This window comes from Perna viridis, chromosome 11 (assembly GCF_037379345.1).
Source record: "Perna viridis isolate PV_CMFRI_1.1 ecotype Kerala chromosome 11, ASM3737934v1, whole genome shotgun sequence".
NCBI lineage: Eukaryota > Metazoa > Mollusca > Bivalvia > Mytilida > Mytilidae > Perna > Perna viridis.
Genome location: NC_142455.1, coordinates 7,626,679 through 7,651,262, shown reverse-complemented (window position 1 = coordinate 7,651,262; position 24,584 = coordinate 7,626,679). Strand labels below are relative to the sequence as shown.

Genomic DNA, 24,584 nt, shown 5'->3' with positions numbered 1-24,584 from the left:
TAATTTTGCCTACACTTCAATTTGGCCTCAGCTACGCGCCTGATCACAATGCTCTTGATTATTAATTATTATTGGTTACAATTTATTTCGATTAAGGATATAATTTTGCTAGATTGACTGGGCTATATTTATGTTTTAATAAAAACGGTGTAAATCTTAATTTTCCATTTTGTTCTTTGCTGATGTTTTATTTTGTTTTGGTATTGTATTTTATCTTCTGTTTTATTTTGGGTTTTTTTTTTAACCAGACAGTTTAATTTTTACATGTGTATAAATATTCAAAAGCTTAACAAAACAATATACATCTTTTTTTATATATATATTTGAGCCAATATGCAGTTCAACACTAGACAAAAGATCTATAACCTTCCAAGTACAGCTTATTTCTTAATATTTTCTAGATTATGATATTCCAGCGGGAATCGAAAATATCAGTATTTCTGGTACGACACAACGGTTGGAATTCCGACATTTCGTTGAGTGATTTGTGGTTCTGGTAGTAAATATATTATGTCTGTCATTGGCACGGCAACTTGAGCGGGATTGGTTTCTTTTATAATTAGTGGACCATGGCGGGTCGCTTGTACAACTACTGGACTAGAGCGAGTTTCCTGTATAACTACTGGACTAGGATGAGTTTCCTGTATAATTAAAGGACTGGGTTGAATATTTCTTATCATCACTGGACCAGCTATAGGCTGGACGCTGTTCACGATCATTGCTCCAGCTGGGGCGCTTTGAATTTGTTCATATGATGGACAGTTCGATTGGTCAGCAGTATAAAAATTTGCAGGATCGACTCCCTGTGCTGCTAACTTTGCATAAATTCTATTTTGAAGTTCTTTAGACAACGGATACGGCTTTCGGGAAAATATGTACGCCTGCTCTATAAACCAAAAATAAAAACTTTTATGCAATTACTCAGTAACAACTCGATAATGACTAGAATTACAAGGATTGTCAAACAAAGCATTATTATAAACATATACAGTGAATTTATGATAATTTTATCATATGTGGTTCATATCAAATTACACAACATTCATAAATGAAAACTTGGATCATTTAAATATGTAAAAAAAAAGTACGTTGTTTCATAAAGAAACTGCTTGTAAGCTAGTCAGTCATTAATGCTGACACAATTGTAGTAGAGAATCATATTCAATCTGGATACGAATGTTCTAACAAAAAAACCAAAAAACAAAACAAAACAAACAAAACAAAACAAACATAACAAACAAACAAAAACAAACAAAAATAAGCATAAGTGTAAGTCTTTCTAAAATCCAAGCAGATTGGGAAAAGTCACGATAGAAATTTGAATGTCAAAAACTCACCAAACTGACAATATAATTTTACACAAAGATGATTTCTCTATTTGAAATGACCACAATGTGATCTCTGCGTCACTGTATTTGTTCAGAAAATTTTCAATAGGCTGTTAGAAAAGTGCGGTTTGTGACATAGTTATTTGACCTTTACCTGTTTATTTTCAGTGTGTTCCTTCAATGAATTTAACAAAATGAAAGTCTTACCTTTTGTTCTTGGTTCTGATGGTGCAAATAGTCAAATTACACTTACAAAAATGTTTTTAAATCGTGTTTCACCCACAGCCTGAATTTTACAGAGACTGAACGGTTAAAGTAACACAATACCTTGAACATGAAACATTGTAGTGATGCCATATCGAGTTTCAGAATTGTATCCTTGACCTTCAGTCATAACAGACTGGCATGTTAGTTTTTATTTATTTAATTTTTGTTTGTTTTGTTTTTATTATAATCATTGTCAATTTCCGTTCTCTCATTTTCGTTTTTGTTTCTTTGTTTGTGTTTTTTGTCTGAATCACTGAACCAGTAAATCATTCGGTGATTAAATTAGATATACTAACATCTATAACCAAGACCACCTTTTATATGAGCGGCGTAATCATACCTGCAATAAGACCTGTGTTTTTATTTTCTTTACAGGAGTATACCACAGAATAACTTGTGTAATCTGTATCAGGTACATAATAATCATCTGGTGTTAGTCCTGAAAATACGAGAATAACATGGTTAATTTCCGGGAATTGAGTTGGACTCTTTCCATTGAATGGCTATCAGCTGATAAAATGTCTGAGGTAGTTATTTTTACTTGGCGATTGACCCAGGTCGAGACTGAAACTTTCTATTATTCCATAAAAAAGTTATTCTAAAACTGATAAAAAGTTAAGTGCCACAGTAAGTCATCAGGTAATTGACATTTTATCAAAAATAGATCAACTTTATTCCATGAAGTTGACAATATACCTCGCTGAATTTTGAACAAGCATTAAGCCTCATAAAATATTTTTAAAGTACCAGCCCATAAAAATTCATACACTGCATATGGTAAGGTAATTAATGAAGTAGAAAAACCCATGGAGCAGACAAAGCTTTTTGGTCTACATGTGCTATATTTTTATGCGACAACAGTCCTTCCTAAATTTAGATCTGTACTCTAGAGAAAACAACATTTAACCTCCAACTAAATTCAACCAAATCAAACCAAAAACAAGAACGATAACTCTTGCAAAGAGACAATTTCAGGATATCCCTGTCTTTATATTGAGAAAATGACTATTAAATAATCCCAATTTAGGAATGTATACATATACAACTTTGGCTGACAAATTAATGTAAAAAAAACTGCAGGGTCCAGGAGTCTACGAAACTTAAATTTGGAACTTATAATAATTCAAAGATTATTTACCAGAATTTACAGTATTATGAAATTATAAAGCCCTAAAATAAGTTTCAGTGGCGTATCCAGAGTGGGGTACAGGAGGGGGGAGGGTGACACTCCTTTTTATTGGAAATGTTTTTCATTTTCATGTGTAAAATTAACAAAAAGTGACAAATAATGTCTAGCATCCCCCTTTTCTGAGGAACCTCGGCTGACACCCCTCTTTTTCAATGTCTACAGTTTCATTTACTTCATAGACTTGATAGAACATCTTGCTGCTAGAGTTTGCTTCTTTTTTTTTTTTTTTTTTTTTTTTTTTTTTTTTTGTATGGGGGGGGGGGGTTGGTTTTGAGTACTTTATATTTAGATTTAAGTCTTTCTGTGCATTTTGTTCTAATGCTTTAGATGATATTTTAGACATTGAAACACGCGTAAAGCGCCTGCTAACTTTTGAAAATTCCCATGGGGGTTTTTAGACGGGACATGTGAACGAACATTTTCGGGACATATTTTGCATACTGCATGGGTTTTTGCTGTAGATCACTATAGTAATAAAGAGCTATTTCCATTTGAACAGCATGTGCACGCACTCTAATAGATTGAAGTTTGTAAGCCTTTTTTGTGGTGAATTCCTCCAAACCCAATTGAAATTCTGAAGTTTTAATTCAAAAATAAAATGAGAAAAACTTTGACAAAACTTTTTTACATTCAAAGTTTAATTTACATTGAGCTCATCTTTTTATCATCCCATCACGGTATATGGAAGGGGAGTCAGAAATAAGTATTTTTTTTCAAATTTAGTGAACAGTGTCTCACTGCACAATTCCTTTAATGTAAGATATCAATCGAAATTTTATGTTTCTGTATTTCATGTATTTTCCGCTATAATCTTGGTCCCCTTGACTACTCTTTTCAATTACAATAAATTACCTTTAAATGGATATATAGTAAGTGCTCGCTCAGAGAGTATTCCCAGTCTTTGTATTTTCACAACTTTACCTGTGCTGCATGAATAAGATAGCTTGAGATACTTCGTGGTTAATAGACCCGTTTGTGTTAATGTTGGGGTAGTTGATGAGCATCCGTAGAGCATGCTCAATATACACTTCCGCGAGGAAAATTCTTATGTTCTACCCAAGCCCTACATGTTCCTCGCGGAAGTGTATATTGCGCATGCTCACAAGCTTACCACAAAAGGGTCTATAGTTTTTTTTAAACATTTAATCAGATACATAGAGTACCCAAAAAGTAATTAAATAGCAGTCTTTTTTTAAAAGAAGACAGGAGGTGATTCATGCATGTCAAAAACCATCTGAACTCACTTTTGTTTCATTTTATAAATAGTAACTGAATACAAACATAACAAGTCTTAGTTTTTCATTTGGACGTAGTGTTTTTGAGATGAAAAAAAAATATGGATTGTACATGGAATTGAGACTTTACAAGTTAGAGTTATTGTTCTTGATTTCGTTCGATTTTAGTGAGAGATATATGTCTGATTTGATCAAAAGTACAGGTCTGAGTATGGAAAGGACAATGATTACCTAAAATATAATAGCATTATGTAGATTAAAAAAGCATTATTTGTTCGATGGGTTTTTCTTCACTATGAATCACTTCAATATCGGCACTGCCTGATTCTTATATGGACTGGTGCTTAAAAAGATAATTAAACGGTTTGTAACTGCTTTAGCACGATGCAGAGGTCACTCTACAATTATAATGCATTAGAATATGTTCTTTCATGTACAATACAAATAGTAAAACTATTTATATTATAGTTTACCCTAGGCGTGACTTTTTATGAGCAACACGGCTTGGGTTTCATTAAAAAAATCTCAAGTTGAAGGTTTCCCTAAGTCCTCTGTTTTTCCTCAAATCTTCAATTTCAAGTGATCTGATTGGTCGATATTTGAGTTATAGAAAGGATTTTAGGCAAATCTCAATTTGAGATGTTTTACAATGTATGAAACCGGACCATGAAGTTTCCACTCTCAGATTTTAGTTGAGTCCGAGTTACTCATTTTTTTTTGTTTCTACTGACGTATTATTTTGATTATTTCATGTTTTGAGTTTCTATTTTCTTTATCTAGTCGTCATCCATTCGATTTCCGTTCAAATCCGGGTAACCGTAATTTCATTTTTGCACAATTTGATAAAATTGGATCACGACTTTTACTTTTTCCTTCATGCCTGCATAAACAGTTGAATATAATCATGGTTCTCAATACCCTTTTATCATTTCAAATTCATTTACGTATAAAGATCAGTGGCGGATCTAGAGGGAATGCAGGGGGTTTATACCCGTTTTTTTATCGGAAAATTTGCCATTTTCATGAGTAAGATTGACAAAATAATGTATGTCCTATCACCCCCTTTTCTGAGGAACCCCGACTGGCACCCCTCCTTTTCAAAGTGTCTGGATCCGTCAGTGAAGATATTTTTTTCTAATTTCCTGTTCATGATTGCTTTTACAGCCAGTAATATAAGGGAGATGTATTAGCCTTTCCTTGATTAAATGACTAGATTACAGATTTAGACTTTGTTTAAGCAGGTAGACCTACGGTAAGGGACATAACTCTTGACATCAGTGATATGTTTGTATCATATTCAATTTCACCAAAGCCTATCAAGCTTTCATTTGAAACAGAATGAAATCAGTCCAAGTTACTTTGATGCTTAAACGAAATTGGTGTAAAATGCTGAATACAAACATCCCAATGATTTGTTAGAGTTGTGTTCCTTAGGGCTACCTCCTTAAATCTTGCGAATTGTCAAGTTAGGTACATAATCATGTGTGGGTCGACTCTATACCCTATACATGTACCACTAGCAGGAATATAAATTTAAATTATAAATACTTATAGTTGAACGAATTTACTTTAGTGTCTTTGTATGTGTTATTTTGGATATTTCATGTTCTTACTTGTGTGTTATTTTCCTTTTATAGTCGTTATCCTTGGGTTATATTCTTTTGAATACCGATCGAATCTGGTTCCCTTGATTTATATAATTCTTTCGGGTAATTTATGTTGATCATTAGCAATATCATTGGAATTTGTATATCACTGCATTTCCAGCTTTTGAATTCGCTTACAAATTAGTAATATGTACGATTTTCTTTATTATCATAGTTGTCTGTCTTTATATAATAATAGTTAGTCAAATTTACATTTTTTTTGTGTATTATTTTGCTTCTTGCGATGTTGATCCCACAAATTGATTAATAGAAAAGAAAAAGGATGTTTTATTTGAAAAAAAATGTAACAATGTGTAGCTATTTGAATATGGAAACAAAAGCAGGTCTTAATGCCTCAACTCCTTTATATCTTACTTGACATCAATTCCTGCGATGTTTTCATCTATATTACCGTCAGCATTGAGGACTAAATTATCAGATATACATCTCATGGTGAATTCAGGGGAGAAAAAGAAGTTCTGGTTCTTCAACCAAATCCCCTGCCACTGCAGAAAAAATTATGAAATAAGCACGACGTCATGTTCTTCACAGTGAAACTATCTATAGTAAACCAAACTCCTTTTAGATTAAAAAATATATTGATGTAATGGGTGTAAAAAGTGCCCCACTCTTGTTTAGACAGGTTTTTTCTTGGATAAGTTAGGTTTTGGTTTAGAAAAGTATTCGGGTTAGTCAGTGTTTCAGATTAAACAATTATTTTAATTTTAAATTACTAACAATAAAATTCTACATTAAGTGTACAGCTTCCGTGTAATTTAAGAAAAATGCATATCTAAGTGTAAACAGAGCCAAGAAATATACAGCCATTTACAACCGTTTTAACTTGAAAATCACCTATGCTGTAGTGTTTAATGGTAATAAGCTCGAGAATGTGTCAACATATATTCTCATACAGTATTTTTGGTGTACATGGTTTAATTGTCAAAATCTGCTCTACTTAACAAAGACATCTGGCGGTTCATTCAAAACTAAGCATACAGCAGAAGCCCCAAATAGAGGAATGCAGACGTTTCAAAGCCTCGATTCAAAGTAAATATAACCGAGTAATGCTGTATTGCACGGGAAATATCTTTATTTAGCCGTCTGAAATCGCTATATGTGAGATTCTATTTAAATTCTTACCCTGGTTATGTCGAAATCCGGCATGGTCCGAATGTATGGACATTTTCCTTTCCTGATAACCTGACCAGTACTGCACTGAAAGTAAAAGAACAGACACACTGACACCAGTTGTAGCATGATTGGGAGTTTAACCAGACCTACAGAAGAGGTAGACACTGCATGTGTTATAATGTTCCGAGTCATATATTTTCTTTTTTATCTAATTATTCTTATACAGACCATCAAACATGTCTGGAAAAAAAATTAATCAATCATGTTTATGGTCAATCATAGGCTAATAGGTCAAGGATTTGATATGTAAATGATCAAATCTAACACTTTAAGTATGGTTTTATGATACACTGTATTTATACAATATATGAATACAACACTTAACGAAAAAATGTTGATCTAAGTGCATTCAAACCGGTGTTAGCCATCTCCTGTATTTATTAATAAACTGTATTAAAGACTATTATCGAAATAATTCTTTATATCATACATACGCTGTTTGTATATGCATTATAAGTTTTTGTCCGAGTCCTACATCGTTATAACCCTGTATCGCACACGCTGTATCACAACACCAGGCCTATATCATACCTTATATAACACCCCTAGACCTGTATCGCATACCCTATTTCGCATCCATTCATGGACCATACGTGAAGTATAGTTAAAATATATGATATAATGAAAAAAAATCTGTATCACTTGTGGTATCAACCCTCGAGCGACCTCTATCACACCCCGAGCCGGTGGCCCTTGGTGTGATATAGGAGTATCGGGTTGATACCGCATGTGATACAGATTTTGACATGGTAATATTATAATTCCGTATGTAGTGCATTTAATGCGGTAATTCAACCTGTAAAAAACGCCTATCTTATATGTGACTATGATTTTAAAATCCCTTTGAAGGTCACGTGAGACAAGTGTAACTATACCAGTTTGAAGTACTGAATATTTACATTACCAAAGAACAAAACTTACATTTGATTTTCAAGTAAAAAGAAATTTTTAGAAGGAAGTTTTTAACGCATACGTATAGTGCTCAAATTACAATTAGAACAAACTTCTTAATAACATATTTTTTTCATTCATAACGTCCTTGCAGTAATGATATACATGTTGTACAAGGAGTAACATTTTAGGAAAACACTTCTATTATGATTTTATCGTTATACCTCTTCTGGAAAAGTGGGTATACAAAGTGAGAGGGGTGTCCGTCCTTCCTCAGTACTTTCTTCCGCTGCGCAAAGGGGTAACCATCTCTTGTCAGTTACTCTTTCTCAACCACTGAATGGAATTAAATGGAACTTTCATTTTACAGGAACATTTCCGGCATAAACATATTTTGTACTTAGGAACATTCCCGTACCATAAACATGTTTTGAACTGCCTTTAAGCTCTTAACATTCTGAGACCGTCAGTTTTTTTTTTCTTTTTTTATGCCCCCCCCCCGGGGGGGGGGGGCACGTGCCCACCTGTTTTCTGAGTCCACCCCTGAGACGAAATTCCATTCAACCATCCAACTTCATGTAACATCAATATCAATTATAAATCAAATCGAGCATTTAGAGGTCTCCCAACTAATACATGTATATCCATACAATTAATGGCGACGTCATTACCCAGAACGATGAAAAACTATATAGCTAGATGAGCTGCACAATTGACCCAAATTCAATCCCTTTCGCAGATCTTGGGTCCGGCCGCCACGGTCTATTTTAAAAACCTGCTCTGCATCCATCGAAGAACAACAATGGATATGGTGTGTCAAAAAGACAACAACCCCACCGGGATGAAAGTAGAGGACAAATTCTCGCAAAGTTATCTAGAAGCACTGAGCCCACCGCGATGAAAGTATAGGACTGATTCTCGTAACGGCTATCTAGAAGCATCGAACCCACCTAGAAGAACGTAGAGAATTAATTCTCGTAACGGTTAGCTAGAAGCACTGAGCCTACCGGGATGAAAGTAGAGGACTAATTCTCGTAACGGTTATCTAGAAGCACTGAGCCCATCGGTATGAAAGCAGGGGACTTATTCTCGTAACGGTTACCTAGAAGCATTGAGCCCACCGGGATGATAGTAGAGGACTAATTCTTGTAACGGTTATCTAGAAGCATTGAGCCCACTGGGATGATAATAGAGGACTAAGCCCTCGTAACGGTTATCTAGAAGCTAAGAGAGCACTGAGAGCTCGAAGAGAAAGTTATAATCGAGTAAGGATCTTAAAGTTTACTAGCTCCGTATTTTTATTAAAAACAAAATGTACACATTTTTGTGTCTGTTCGAAGGAGCTTGCATCTACGTTTTGTTAATTTATGACAAAAAATAAATCATACATGTATAATCAATTGATAAAGGCATGATATTTTTATTGAATATGACAAAATATCAATATATTTACAGATTACGTGACACTTGCCTCATATTGAAAATTATAAATAGCTAAATATAGAAAATGACCGATAGAATTTCTATTTGTACAGTTCAGTCGCCTGTAAGAAGATGTTTTATTTGCAAATACGCTTTGATTGTTTAAAAATAAAGTTGGAATATCTCATTTAAATGGACTGTCTACAACTTCTAAATGTATCAAAGGGAGAATGGGGCATATTGTGATTTTGAACCGTCAATTTCCACTTTTTGAACTGTCTACATTTTGACAGTAGCCAGTTCTTAATGAAACCTCTGCTCATTGATTAGACCAGAAAATCAGATATATACTTCTTAGAAAATTTAAAGTGAATGGGACGAAGCTGTATTGGGACGAAGCTGTATTAGGACGAAACAATTGACTTTATCTATTTACAGATAAGCAGGCAACCCGTTGTAAAAGGTACATACATTTTTAATTTCATTTCTTTGATAAAGAAAATATGTATTTTGTAAAAGTGTGAAATTAGTTTTTTATGACAGACAAAACCGGTGGATAGCAATGTTGCCTTTTGCCAGGCGTCTTCCACCCCTTCATTCCCATATCTACTCACCTGTAAGGCTGTATTCCTTATTCACGTTAGTATGTGTGGGCAATGAAAAAGACTGAGTAAATGTCCAGACACTTTGAAAGGGGGTACAAGCCCAGTTTCATCAGAAAAAGGGGGTGCTCGGATATTTTTGCCATTGTCAATTTAACACATTAAAATGAAAATTGTTCAATGAAGGGGGATGCCAATCCCTTGCACCCCTCTGGATCTGCCACTGGCTTCCACAACCCGAGACTCACAATCGAAATAATTACCCCTGTTTACCCCCACTTCACTCCCCTGTACTCAAACTCCCTCCCTATTTCAACTAGGTCTCTGTATCGTATTAATTTTCCCATAGACTTCTATAGTGAAGTGCATATTTTTAGGATTTTTTTAAAAAATATGTAAATTGATTCAATAAAACTTTCCCTTATGTAGCATTTCTAAGGACATGTGAAAAAATAATTTCCCGCAAAGAAAATAGGGTGAGACCACAAAGATCGGACAGAAAAGTAGTCTTGAACTATAAATAGCCATTTTCCCTACTTTCACTTTCGTTTTGCATTCATCAAACCAACCTTTTCAGTGGAACATTTTTATGATATTATGTTAGATTTTCTCTTAAAAAAGTTCTTCATCTTCCAGTGTGATGTTTGCTCTATTTTATAAGTCATTGTTCATATCTTTTGACAAAACATTAGTTTGTAGAGAGGCAAAAAGAAAATGCACTATATTTTTATAGCATCCATGTTTTGACGTACACCCGCTCAGGGATATGCAATAGGATACTGGTACCTATTACTAATAAACATTTCAATATAATCATAAAAGTTGTTGTTTTTCTGCTAGAGTATTCATTTTCATACTGAAAATTCAGAATATCATTGCCCTGCTACAAACATGAGTTTTCTATTAAAATTTTTATATAGGTACCTTATTCCAGGCATAAGACTAATATCTCAATGTTAGCCAGAAAATATTACTTTTGATAAAAAGCAGCTGCATTAGTCAAACTAAGCAAATTTGTGGTTTATTCTGACATGGTAGATACATGAGCTGTACTATAAGTTCCAAATCATTATTTAATCCTCACTTGTGAGTTCCGTATATGGAAATATTAATATCCGAACCTCCTTTTTTGTCTTTAACTCAAGGAAGCCTCTTGTTTAAAGCAAAGTATATGTACCGGTACAACCAACTGTTTTAAACTATAGATATGGTCATTTCAATTATCATAAATACAGAAAAAATTATACCAATATCATAGTTTTAAAAAAATATAGCTTTTCATCTGCAGAAAGTACAGATTTTAAGCCAATTTGGTACCCCAGGCAGATACAAATGGACCTCAGTATGACAGGAAAAGAACTTTTTCTTTAAAACAGATAGCTATGATGCAAGAAAAATTGTTTACTGGTATAAATGTTATAATAACAATTGTCTGCTTTAAATACTTTTTGAACAAATTCAGTTTTTATATGAAAAAACACCATTATTTTTCTTGCCACATTAGAATCTGTCCATTTGAACCACCAAAAAAGTCCACTACAAAAATTGGCTGTTGACTTTTGTGACATTTCTGTGTTTAAATCAACCACACAGTTATATGGCAACTCATTTTAGCTATTTATTTGAAAGAAAAACAAAAAATAAAAAAAATATTCATTTTTTCATATATAAGAGGCAATGTATGGAAAATGACTACTTTCAAGTCCTAACCACATACTTAAAATGTGTTGTAACTTGAAAACTATCCTTTATGCAGGAGTATTACTTGCTTTAGGTTACCTGAATATAGATATGCTCATCATAAATAGTAAAGATAATAATTTTATTGAACTGATATCCTACAAATTCATGAAAACAAAATGCATTTCCAAATATGGTAAAGATTAACCATGAATGCAAAAAACCAGAGCTACCATAAAAAAATCAGGTTCAAAGGTTGGCTAATTCATCTTAAAAGTGTTACCTGCATTGGGGTACTACTTTTTCAGCTGGTAAAGACCACTTGCTGAATATCCAACTTAACTTGAAAAACTGGCTTACTAGGTCTCAGTATGGTATTAATTTTCTCATAGACTTCTATAGTGAAGTGCATATTTTTAGGATTTAAAAAAAAATATGCAAATTGATTCAATAAAACTTTCACTTATGTAGCATTTCTAAGGACATGTGAAAAAATAATTTCCCGCAAAGAAAATAGGGTGAGTCCACGAAGATCGGACGGAAAAGTAGTCTTGAACTATAAATAGCCATTTTCTCTACTTTCACTTTCGTTTTGCACTCATCAAACCAACCTTTTCAGTGGAACATTTTTATGATATTATGTTAGATTTTCTCTTAAAAAAGTTCTTCATCTTCCAGTGTGATGTTTGCTCTATTTTATAAGTCATTGTTCATATCTTTTGACAAAACATTAGTTTGTAGAGAGGCAAAAAGAAAATGCACTATATTTTTATAGCATCCATGTTTTGAAGTATACCCGCTCAGGGATATGCATTGCGATACTGGTACCTCAAAAGTTTCACACTTGGTCCAGTGGCGGATCCATAGGGAGGGTGCAGGGGGCGTCTCCATTTTTCTGTTGGAAAACTTGTAAATTTCATTTGTAAAATAGACAAGAACTGGCTAATCAGGCGCGTAGCTGAGGCCAAATTGAAGTGTAGGCAAACTTACGGCAGGGGGTCCGCGGAGATAGCGTTTTAGAGCATCATTTATGCCTCTCCTGGATGTATTTTATCTCAATAAAAAAAAATAGCAAAATTAAGTGCAGGCAAAAGTTTTTTTGCCTAACGGCAGCTACCCGCCTGCTAATAATGTCCTAGAACCCCCCTTTTCTTAGGAACCTCGGTTGACATAGCATTTCCGGCCCTGGACAATGTTTCACAAAAAATCGTACGTTTTACGTTTATGAGCACATCTACGACCGCCGTAAGGTTACATTTACGTGTATGTCACAAAACCACTCATAAACGTAATCGTAAACCTACGTTTATATGTGCTTTTAGAGTAACTCTTTTTCTTGAAGGTATAAAAGGCTCTTAATTAAAATTCATTTCCAGTTCGTCTGCTAATTATTTGTATCGTTGATTGTCGATTGCTACTTGATTGACACAACCTGCTTTAAGTAAGTAGAAATAACATCAACAAGGAAGCCAATGGAACTCTAATGGGCTTTTAAAACCCACATAAATAGCAGAACAAAAATACACATACGACTCACAAAATATACAGCATTAAATACATACACAAAGCAGTATAAAGCATGTAGATAAAATATCAACATTTCAAAAGATAATGTTACACTATTTTCCACCCTTCAATATACATTCATGCAACATAAAAAATGAACTAAGACTACATATAAGCTGTAGCTTTATTCCTATTTAAACACTCCTATACCCTGTTCCCACTTTCAAACCATTTTTCTCCTCGTTATCTCCTTGTCTCTTGGTCCAAGTATATATATCAGGGAGGTTGGACGGGGGATTGGGATACGTGAGTTCAAGGGACAGGAATCGGTGGTGGAATGGACAGGGAACAGTGGTTGAGGGGACTGAAAAACATTGGAAGCAGTGATTACAGTTGATATCAATAACTGGGGTAATATGAAAGAGTTATCCAGAGTTGGGAAGCCTGGCCAGGAGGATGGGAGGCAGTGGTTTATGGGGAGGGAAGCGAGGATGAAGTGCCCCCCTGCCCACCCTTCCTATCAAATGCAGCTGAAAATGATTATATTTATAGTCCATACTAAAACTTCCTGATGACACAGACAGTAAGGCAAATATTGGCAAATAATATGCATGTATAAAAGCCTAAACCTCGGTTCAAAATCTCTAAATCTGCATGTTTCTGTGTAGGTTCTTTAATTCATGGGAAGGTTAACTTAGAAGAAATGTATTAAAACCGCTGAACGAACAGCATATTACATTCTACATGTATATTAATTTTTTGATATCACTATTAAATCCAGGCAAATAAATATTTTGGGAAGGGAAGTGGGCTATTTTTTGCTCATTTTGCCTAACTTTTGCATAAAATGAAGAAAATTGTCTAACTAAAGCAGGGTTCTTGTGCATTTGTCACTGTAGTCTAATGTGATGTGTGATTCAGTTTTACCCAAATATTACGCAAATAAAGGACATGTTGGTAATGTGTCATCGTTATTAATGACCTTATGATAGTTGCATATAAGGTTGAGTTAGTAGAGAAAACGAAGGAATTTGTCAAAACAGTATCTATTTATGAATATTTTCCCCATGACAGATCATAAGGCCAAAAAATAATAGTCTTGTTTCCTGCTACCAGCATGAACATAAACGGTCGGTGCCCTACTAAAGGTAGGGATTTTTTTTTATTTTTCAAAACCATTTTACGTGGAGTTAAAATGAGAAAACAATCTACATGTGGACTTAAATAGTGCTTGAGAGAAAATTGCCATAAAATGTTTAGGGTAGGCACAAAAAAAAACAGGGTAGGTAAGGTAGCAGAAAACAAACATATTTCTTTTTTAGCCTAATATAATATTTATATCCAGTCATTGTTTCTTCGCCTTCCCAATCTCCTTTATGCGGTTCTTAAATCTTTAATGGGATGCACGCACACCAGTAAGAAAGTTTTCCCCTCAAAAGAATTCATCACTTTCTGCATGAATCTCATATTAACCTGTACTTTTAAACAGGTAGACCTAGAGTTGTTTGTTGTTTGTTTGTTTGTTGGGGTTTAACGTCCGAGCAGCAATATTTCAGCTATATTCAGACAATGAACATGAAATGGATGATAAAATGAACATGAAATGAAAAAAAGGATGGGTCACAAGGATAATAGGGTCGACAAATTTTGATTGCCACTGGAAAAAGGGGGATGGGTAAGGTCGGGCAATTTAGCCTCCAGTGGCGGAGCGCAAAGGTTCCTACTCCTATCGAATACCACAGCAGGGTTCTTTCACGTGCGAGGAACGTGGCATCTTTCCCAACACGGCGCACCACTATGGTTTGCGGTCAGGTTTTCCGTATTATAGCCTGACAACCCCAGCATGTAACACGCCAGGGGTACCCCATTCCACCACCTGGGGCACACATCCCAGTTGCTCTGTGGGCAGAGCGCCTAGCCCCCGGCTAGGTTTCTGAGCACTATTTAGTCGCCTTTTACGACAAGCTTAGCGCTGCTGCAGGCCTATTCTTTTAACACCCGGACCTGCACGGGGCGTAGACCTAGAGTAAGGGACACAACTCTTACAAATCATTGGAATGTTTGTTTATACCATTTTTCATTAATTTCATGTAAATGTAAGCATCAAAGTAACTTGGAGTGGTTTCATTCTGTCTGAAATGAAAGCTTGATAAACTTTGGTGAAATTGATTATGATAAAAACATACCACTGATTTCAGGAGTTATTTCCCTTACCCTAAGTCTACCACTTTAAGTGCTGGAATCTTTAAGAATCTTGCTGAGTTGTCAAATGTTTCTCAGTATACTCAGGTTTCTGTTTGCCCTTTGTATTCAATATGAGGTCAGAATGTCATTGCTTCATCTATAACTACTCCAAGAATTTTTGGTTTTGGATTAATTTTACTTGAGTTGTTTCCTTTGTGCCGAGATCTCTTTATCTTTTTTTGTCAAATTTCCTCTGAGAATAATCATATTTCGTTCAATCTTCCATTCACGTGTCCATTCTGTTGCTTTGTTGAGGTCATTGGCCATGCCCTCTTTGATTCCTATAAGATTTTCTTGTTTCCCAGAGTGCCATATGGTGCTACCATCTGCGAATTTGGTGTCTGTTGTACATCGCTGATGTATAGCTTGAACAATGTAGGAGCCAAAATTGAACCCTGTGGAAGCTTTAATTATTTTAGTCTCAAAAGGTGGTCCTTTGTGGTTATCTAAGCTACAGCTGCAGATCTGTGTTAATTAGGAATGACTTGATTCACTTTGACGTGCGGCCCTTGACACCAAGTTGATTGAGCTTTGCCAAGAGTCCTCCCCGCCATACATAATCATATGCTTTTTCAGGTCTATGAGGCATACTATCACTTCTCCTTCATTGAATATCCCAGTAATGGCCAGCATCAATCTGGTAAGGCAGTATGTTGTTAATCGGTTCTTTCTGAAACCTTTCTTATTTTTCATCAATCAATCCTTCTATATATGACATGAGTCTATCCAGACTATTTTCACTGCGATCTTATAAAGCACACTAGTAAGGCTGATTGGTCGATAGGAAGAGGGTGAGTAGTAATTTATTTTCCCTTGTTTTCTCAGAAGTTTTATATCTGCCGTCTCCCATTCATCTGGTATCCCTCCTTCTTTCCAAGTTCGATTGATCATAGTCCTGATGTGCTCAATGAATACTGGCCCGGCAAACCTAAATGTTCTGTGAAATGGTTATCAGAACCTGGAAATTTTTTAAGTAGATGTAATGCCGTCAAGAATAATAACATCTAATTTCAGATACTTTATATACAATGGGATATAACATGTTACAAGTGACAACTTGAATCATATTATTCTTGAATGTAAATTCTAATAATTTCATGAGACGTTTAACGAACAATGCCAATTATTTTAGCACTGGTATACTGCAAAACGACAGTAGACCATACATTTTTTTCTTTCTGTGGTCTTCTCATTTATTATGCCGCAATTTACTTATCACGGATAGCAGTAACTTTTGCAGATTTACACAAATACAAATAAAAATGAATGCATAAATTGATACCAAAGTTTTTTTTTCAAATCTCAGTCCTTAATTGGTCAGAAACGATATAACCGTTAAATATAGTAAAATGGAGAAAAAAATCCTAAATTGCCCATTTTTCCTTCTCTACCAGAAGTCGTTGACATATTTTAGTACCTAAAAGTATAGTCCCATAAATTCTGGAAGTGGGTCAGTGTTTCTATATGTGGCCCATGGGCTAGAAGCAATGGAAGTAGCCTAAACATTTTAGATGGATTATATTTGAAAGTATTTATCGATATCCTTTTCTTCTACAGATTTATGCATTATGTATAACCATTATTTTGTTCCTCAATTTCCTCGACCTCTTTCATATCTTTTATTGATTCTCAAATAAATGATGGGACATATCATAGATACATTTACACTATCAATAGAGTTGACAAAATGTTACCCTTTGCATAACTCTTATATATGGGTTTGTACTTGGTAATAACAATAGAAAGAAAGAAAGAAAGATTAAAAGGCCCTTTGACAGAGCATAAACTTACATACAAATGATTGATATAATTATTGATTTTTTTACGATTTATTCTATAGGTAAATTAACAGAAATTGTTGGATTCTTCTCAGAAACGTGGATCTTCCGTTTGGAATATCGTTCTGTTTGAAATTATCTGATTTTGAAATCGTCTATTCATGTGGCCAAAAAAATTGCGTTTCCCACATAGGATAAACCTTCTATAGTCTTCGAAGGCGAGAATGAAGAATTCGTCCATTGTCGCAAGATGATTTATTTATAAAGGCCATCACATTATTGACAGATACTACATGTATCCTGCAAAATTATCATTATTATGAAAAATGCATAATTTAGTTCTTTTTAAATGTAGAGAACACTGACATCCAGTGCATTGTATCCCCGTTGCCATGACAACAGATACACCTTCAAACGATGACCAATTTCGAGGCAACCACGAAAGTCAAAATGAAGACCATCTCATTAGTAATCCTAGCGTAAAACTTAAGGATCATGAGACACCGAACGGGGAACCTGTTATTTCCGAACTTTCTTTCTATAAAAGGTTGTTAAATGAAGAGACATTCCGCCAGAAGTTTGTTACATTTCTCTGTTTGAACTATTCTTTTCTTATGTTGGTAAGTGTATATTGCCAAAGGTCAACCTTTTTAGTATCGTACAGAAAACATATTATACATACAGGTTTGTTTAATAGAAAATCAGCACCGAAGAAACTCGATCAAATTTTCTTAAGAACAAATGTTAAGGATTTAGGGTTCAGATAGTGTTTAATGTTTATTAGTTCTATCATATATAAGCAACGTCCGATTTGGATGCTAAATGTCTAAATATATTGACACAAATTAACTATTTTTAATGTTTTGCTTGCGAACTTGTAAACATACATGTTTATAATAAACTATTATCCATTTAGTCTTTAACGACGATTTGAAAATCATGATTCATGTTGAATTTTATGACAGGGTTTTTCAACTGGTGTGTTTGGACCTACACTTCTTGACCTTCAAAAAATAACCGAATGTAGCTTAGATAAGGCGTCTATGTTCTTTATTTCTAATACCATTGGATATCTGACGTCGTCAGTGTTAGCTGGGTTAGTGTTTGAAAAGTTCAACAAAATACTTCAAATGTTTGCTCCAAGTTTTGTCCTTACCGGTGTTACTGCTGTTATCCCGTGGTGTTCCCGTTACGAGGTAATGGTTACTGTTCATTTCTGCAAAGGATTCTGTAATGGATTTATTGACGCTGGTATGTTTAATGTTACGATAATTCAGTGATGATAATAATGATAAAAAAGTAATTGATACTGTGTTCGGAAGCAAAAACAACCAAACAAACAAACAAACGGAAAATCGTGTAATGATATTGATAGTGGCTACATAGAAGTGCATTTTGAGTATGATACTATTTTTGTAAAACGTAATATTATTTCTTCTACGATGTTAGAACTGTCAAATTTGTTATGTTATAGCATAGCTGGCCGAGTGGTCTAGGTCGCTGGACTTTGTGCAGGCGGTGTTGCCATAGATGTCACAGCTGTACGAGTTCGAGTCCCGCGGAGGGAACGACCAAAAATTTGCATCGCAAATTTGACAGTTCTAACATCGTTGGGAATTTTTCAGACCTTTCTATACGTTTACATTATCTTCCCAGTATTAATTTGATCCGATGGAGCAGTTTAGCGAATAGAGTCGTCGCATTCTGAGACGTTTGTATCTGAAAAATTCCCAACGATGTTAGAACTGTCTAATTTGCAAAGCAAATTTTTGTTGTTCCCTTCGCGGGACTAGAACTCGTACCGCTGTAACATCTAAGACAACACCGCCTGTACAAAGTCCAGCGCCCCAGACCACTCGGCCAGTTGAGCTATATTAAAATATTGTTTGTGATGGCCTGGTCATTCCTCGTAGGTTTAATCTAGGGTTGTAAACTCAAAACACGATGTATGGTGGTGCAAGAGAGCTCATCTAGGTGTTATTATGTAGTATAGAAGATCAAACTAACGAGACATGTCACAACACATCAATATTTCACACACGTCTCTGAATGTGACGACTTAATTCACTACACTGCTCCATCGGATTTTAATTGATACAGAAAGGTAAGGGTCTAAAAAATTCCCAACGATGTCAGAAACATGTTGTGACATGTCTTGTTACTTTGATCTTCTATTTTACATAACAACACCTAGATGAGCTGCCCGGTACAACCATACATCGTGTGTTGAGTTACAACCCTAGATTAAAGCTACTAGGAGGAATGACCAGGCCAGCGAAAGCTATACTTTTTATATATTAGCCTAGCTGGCCGAGTAGTCTGAGGCGCTGGATTTAGTGCAGGCGGTGTTACCATAGATGTCACAGAGTTCGATTCCCGCGAAGGAACAACAAAAGTTTTCTTTCAGATTTGACAGTTCTGATATCGTTGGGAAGTTTTGAGACCTTTTCATGCTAACGTTATCTTCCCTGTATCAATATGATCCAATGGAACAGTATAGTGAATAGAGTCGTCACACACATCTATCTATCTATAGATGAAAATTCTATTTTTCAGTGGGTTGTGCAATATTATTACACATCTATGCCAAAGACGTGAAGACTTACATGCAGGTTTTGCAGTTCATATTTGCCTTTGGAGCATTTTTTGCACCGATGGTCGCAGCGCCGTTTTTATCTAAGGAAAGTATTGAGCACCAGATGCCAATAATTGGCAACACGACAGTCAGAAATCAGAGAAACTTGACGTACAGTTATGTAGATCTTAATGCTTCGAGCAGCAACGTTTCGACGATGTACAATGGTGAGAAATCAGAAATTTACAAAGTATACACAATACTTGCTTTTATGACATTTTCATCTGCAATTTCTTTTGTATGCTTGTACTTCAGAAACTACGAAATTTCGTGTCCGACATCGAAAACTGAGTCAGAAGAGCATAAAGAAGAACACATTCCTTTAATATTCAAATCCTTTGTTCTTTTTGTAATTGCATGTACTGTTGTATGTTACGGTGCTGTGGAGGATACGTATGCTGGTTTTCTAACAACTTTTACAGTTAAACATTTCAAATGGACAAAAGCTCAAGGATCATTTGCTACTTCAGTTTTCTGGACTTCATTTGCAATCGGGAGATTTACCGGAATTTTTATAATTAACTTTTTCAAACAAAGTCGACTGCTACGTGTTTACAGTTTGCTAATGATATCAGCTTTCGCATGCCTACTTGCTACGGCGCTAACATACGAGGGCATTGGTGTATGGATTGCGTCTGCTGGGTCAGGATTCGCCATGTCCATATTCTTTCCAATATTTTTCTCCTGGACTGAGGAGAAGTTTTTTCATGTTGATGGGAAAGTAACTGCCCTTATCCTGGTGTGTTCGATGACCGGAGTTGTTATAAATCCAATAATCCTCGGACAAGTCATGGAAAGTAACCCAGAATGGTTTGCCTATATTATGTTAATAGAAAGTTGCATGCTATTTATATTTTTTAGTATTGGTGTGTGTATGTCGGGTAAAATGAAAAAATATCGTATGGCTATAGTCAAAGAGATTCGGATAGAATTAGATAACAGATTAGGTTTGCTTGATAAAACAGAAAATGAGAACGAATTGTAATTCGAGTTTCAATCTTTGTAATGTTAACTCGGTGAGTATATCATAGCTGCTAATAAACTTATTATTATATTATTATTGACGCCTTTTTCGGTAAATCTAGGTCAGATGTGTTATCCGCAACTCCTGGATCCCCAGCGGCATGCAGGATTCTAATGAAACTCAGTGGTTTTAGATTGCCGTATGGAGGTTTGTATTTTGTCAGAAATCAATGCTTGAAATAAATTTGCAGTCATATTCTGTTATTTGTATTGTGAATCAAAAAAAAATTAATAGAACTGATTTTGGTTTGGAGTAGGATGTTTTAGAAATGGCAGCAGAAATGTGTGTCAGAAGTGCTTAATCTATCACGGTGACCCATAAAAGTTGTGTCCAATATAATTCGTGTGTCCACATTGGTCCCCAAATGTACAGAGTTTAAAAGCTACGAAGCGGGAATGGTATTCGTCTCGTTAGAGACAATGTCCAGATTTTACCAAGCATAAGGGTAAAGACCAGATTAGCCGTTTTTTTCTCAGTTTATGCGGAATTATATTAAAACCATTGTGTTGTGATTTAAAACAAAGTGTAGACATATCATACCAGATGAGAATAATGTTTAACTTTTTTCTAAGAGTTCGAATTTCTCTTAAGGATGTTCACTGCTTATGTTTTTGTCAAATTTTCGGACTCCTCTGGTTTTATCAATTTCATAGCGAAGAGATTTTTTTTACCCAGTGCCCCGACTTTTCGTTCCATAATTTCATTAACCACACCTTAAAATGTTAATTGAGAAGTTTTTATTAAAATCTTGTTATTCGTCTGGGATTTTTTGATAGATAAAACCTACTAAGTCAAAACCTATGGAAATACCTTCTCCCGCAAAATTTCAAATGCTCATATTTCAAATACGAACACGTTGACCCGTCATATTTTTATTCATATTGTTCTACTATGAAATATCTTAAAAGATTTCATTACCCTTAAATTTCCTTGTTAATCTTATTAATAAATAGATCAGCCAGCATCCTTAAAATGCACATGTTGATAAATTGTAGACACATATAGTCTGATAGCAATGTAGGCTTTGTTGGATAAAGCATCCAACGTTCAAATGAGTCGTTTGATACAATTTAAAATTTTAGTTCCTGCAGAATTAAGAAGTTTGGAGGGCAGAGAGAGTGGTTATGTTTTGAGAAACACAAGTTTGAGGCCAACATGAAAAACGTGTGGAACTTCATTTGATTTATGAAATATATATATATCTTCCTTACCCTAGTAAGTTAACCTCCTTTATGCACAAAATAATTCCTTCCTTGATAGTCCTACATATTATTATGTTAGTGTATATGCTACAATTTTTTCATGTATATAAAACATTATATGTGATTTTTATTTTTTTTATCTGAAAAACTTTTGTTTTGTAACGTGCCAAATACACATGTTGATAGTTGTTGATAGGTAAAATATGTTACCCTTAAATTTATTTTATAACTGTTGTGTTTCCCAAACGACGTGGGGAAACGTTTTGTGTTTGGTCTCGTTTTATTTTTCTTCTTTGTGCACAAACGTTGTTCGCGCAACTCCCCCGAAACAGCTGAATGGAATCAAACCAAACTTGGCAAGAAAATACGTCACAATTTGCAGCTAATGTAGGTGTGCATGTGCATATTAAAATTTCAAATATGGCCGTCCCTTTAATATGGCCGCCGTTTAAGGACGAAAACAATATAAAATAGAAAACAAATCTGGTTTTAAAATAGGTAGCTATCATAAGGACTTTCGATCGGCCATATGTTATTGTATGGTACTAACAGGAGAACTGTGGAACATAACATATTACACATTAGAGTCAGAATACTAAAAAATAAGAAATGGCCGCAATTCCGGTCGCAAAATTAAAAAATTGGGAACATATGTGTTGGTGTCACACAATTAGTACAAGTAAGTGATACCCCGCCACGTTTGGTGCAAAAAAGGGGATGGCATTTCGAAACCGCCGGGCGGAGAGATTGACGAATTATTATTTAGGGTATCACATGGTACTTTGCCACTTCGTGTGGCTGGGTATTAAAGTAAAACAATATGAACAATTCAAATAAAAAATAAGACATAGAGACTGACGACTGACATGTAAATCTATTGGTTGTCCTGTATCGTGTAAAATATTGCAATTTCCATTGCGAAGGTTTTAACAAGTATCATGATGCTGCACAGGGGTATTAAATCTGCTGTATAACCATAGAAATGGTCATACCTAGTATGCTTCTAATTAGTCAACTCTCATGGCCAAAAGCCAGGCGAGCTAAAAGGGCCGTTACTCCAACATGGCTAATAGATTTACACGCATCTAGAAGCATTGATGGATCGGTTTTGGAGCTATATGAGAAAAACTTCTGTCTGACCCCTAATGTTCTATTTTTAGTAACTGCGGTCATGTTTTTCGATTGATCTAAAATCCCCACATGCAGAACACCTTTGGAAACTTTCATTCCAAGTTTTGTTCCTATTGGTCTGGTAGTGCCAGAGAAGATTTTTGAAGGAAATGACATTGAAAATACCGAGAAAAAGTCGAAAAGGGCAAGAACTCCAACATGGCGAACAGATTTACACGAAAATTTGACCACTCATCTAGTTGATCTCATCATGCTAAACACTTGTGTCCCTATTCAGAATTTGGCTAAATCTAACGGTTTAGGAGATATATGAGGAATAATTCTGGCTGACCCCTACGTCCTATTTTTAATAACGGTGGCCAAGATTTTCAACTGATGAAAAATCCCCTAATCAGTTCTATGTCGAGTTCATACCTACCAAGTTTGGTTCTAATTAATCTGGTAGTACCAGAGAAGATTTTTGAAAGAAATAACATTAAAAATAGCGAGAAAAGGCAAACAAGATGCTCCTATGAGCCTGAATTGTTTGTCTGGTTCGATTTTTGCCTTTCAAGGGCAATAACTCTGTTGTCCAACAATTTTGACACTAAAGGTAGGACACATCATAAGGATCATATTATCAATTGAAAGTTTCTATCTATTATAGTTTTCAAGATATTGGCTAAAGACTGCTAAAACATACTTTTTCACCTTTCAAAATTAAAAAAAGCAGGACAGAAAATTCTATCCTCGCATACTTTCCATAGAAAATAAAATGGATGCTCCCTTATAACATTAGTAGTCATGGTGATAAGGCTTGGCCACCCTGATATGGTTTTATTACGTTGAGCGGAACATACCAGTGATATATCTGCACAATGATGAATCCGTTTGTCTGTCTATCTTTTCTATATTTTGTATATTTTAATCCATCTTCGTGTTTGTATTCCTCTACCTTGTTGTTGACCTCGATCTCGCATTTTGCTAATGTTCTGATAGTTAAGTACGAATGTACTTAGAACGATACACCTGGTTTTTTGTGTTCAACTGTACAAAAAAAAAGGTTTTCGTTACTTTCCATGCTAAAATTAAAGCTGCTTTTGTGCCAAATTTGTTTAGTTTTGATTCTAGTGAATTTTGCCGATTCAATGAGACAAGTTTACAATAGTGCAATTGAAGCAATAAATGTCGATAATACCTACAGAATATTGTGAAAACAACGTTTATTCTTAACCAAAAAAGATCGATAGCTCTAATCTAATTATTTTTTGCCATTACTTCCGAAGATTGCCGACAGGACATTCACCTGGGTTAAAAATACTCTCACCTTGGTTAAAAATAGCAACAACGGGTACACAGGTAAGCACAGGTCTTGTTTTAATTTCATTTTATCTATTTCTTGGTTTGTTTTCAAATAAATAATGACAATTACTGACCACATTCGTGCCACATTTTATCATGCGTTATATTCAAGTCAGTCAAAGAAACGGGTCTCCCTTGCCGATGATTTACCACTTTCACTTTGCAATCAGACTTATTTATAGAATCGACCCTTACAGCACACGCGCGGATTAAGATCACCAGATGTTAAAGTAAACGAATTTCATCTGGGTCGATTTTTTATCTTGCAA

General features: G+C 35.0%; 2 protein-coding genes across 4 annotated transcripts; one reads left to right on the top strand and one right to left on the bottom strand.

Moving 5' to 3' along the window:
- On the bottom strand, nt 1-6,821 carry LOC148602823 (uncharacterized). 2 transcript variants are annotated; one of them, XM_088554041.1, is made up of 5 exons: nt 6,809-6,821; nt 6,041-6,171; nt 1,936-2,034; nt 1,656-1,712; nt 1-886 (listed from the first exon to the last, which is right to left on the bottom strand). In XM_088554041.1, the coding sequence occupies exons 2-5, from the start codon at nt 6,066-6,068 to the stop codon at nt 432-434; spliced, it is 639 nt and encodes a 212-aa protein (XP_088410167.1). In that variant the 5' UTR covers nt 6,069-6,171; nt 6,809-6,821; the 3' UTR covers nt 1-431. The 2 variants fall into 2 exon arrangements, with proteins under 2 accessions (XP_088410167.1, XP_088410168.1); XM_088554042.1 differs by lacking the exon at nt 1,656-1,712.
- Nucleotides 6,822-9,360: 2,539 nt separating this feature from the next.
- On the top strand, nt 9,361-20,677 carry LOC148602822 (sodium-dependent glucose transporter 1A-like). 2 transcript variants are annotated; one of them, XM_088554038.1, is made up of 4 exons: nt 9,361-9,635; nt 17,045-17,602; nt 17,948-18,233; nt 19,539-20,677. In XM_088554038.1, the coding sequence occupies exons 2-4, from the start codon at nt 17,375-17,377 to the stop codon at nt 20,600-20,602; spliced, it is 1,578 nt and encodes a 525-aa protein (XP_088410164.1). In that variant the 5' UTR covers nt 9,361-9,635; nt 17,045-17,374; the 3' UTR covers nt 20,603-20,677. The 2 variants fall into 2 exon arrangements, with proteins under 2 accessions (XP_088410164.1, XP_088410163.1); XM_088554037.1 differs by having other exon boundaries at nt 9,362-9,635; nt 17,338-17,602.
- Nucleotides 20,678-24,584: the final 3,907 nt, after the last annotated feature.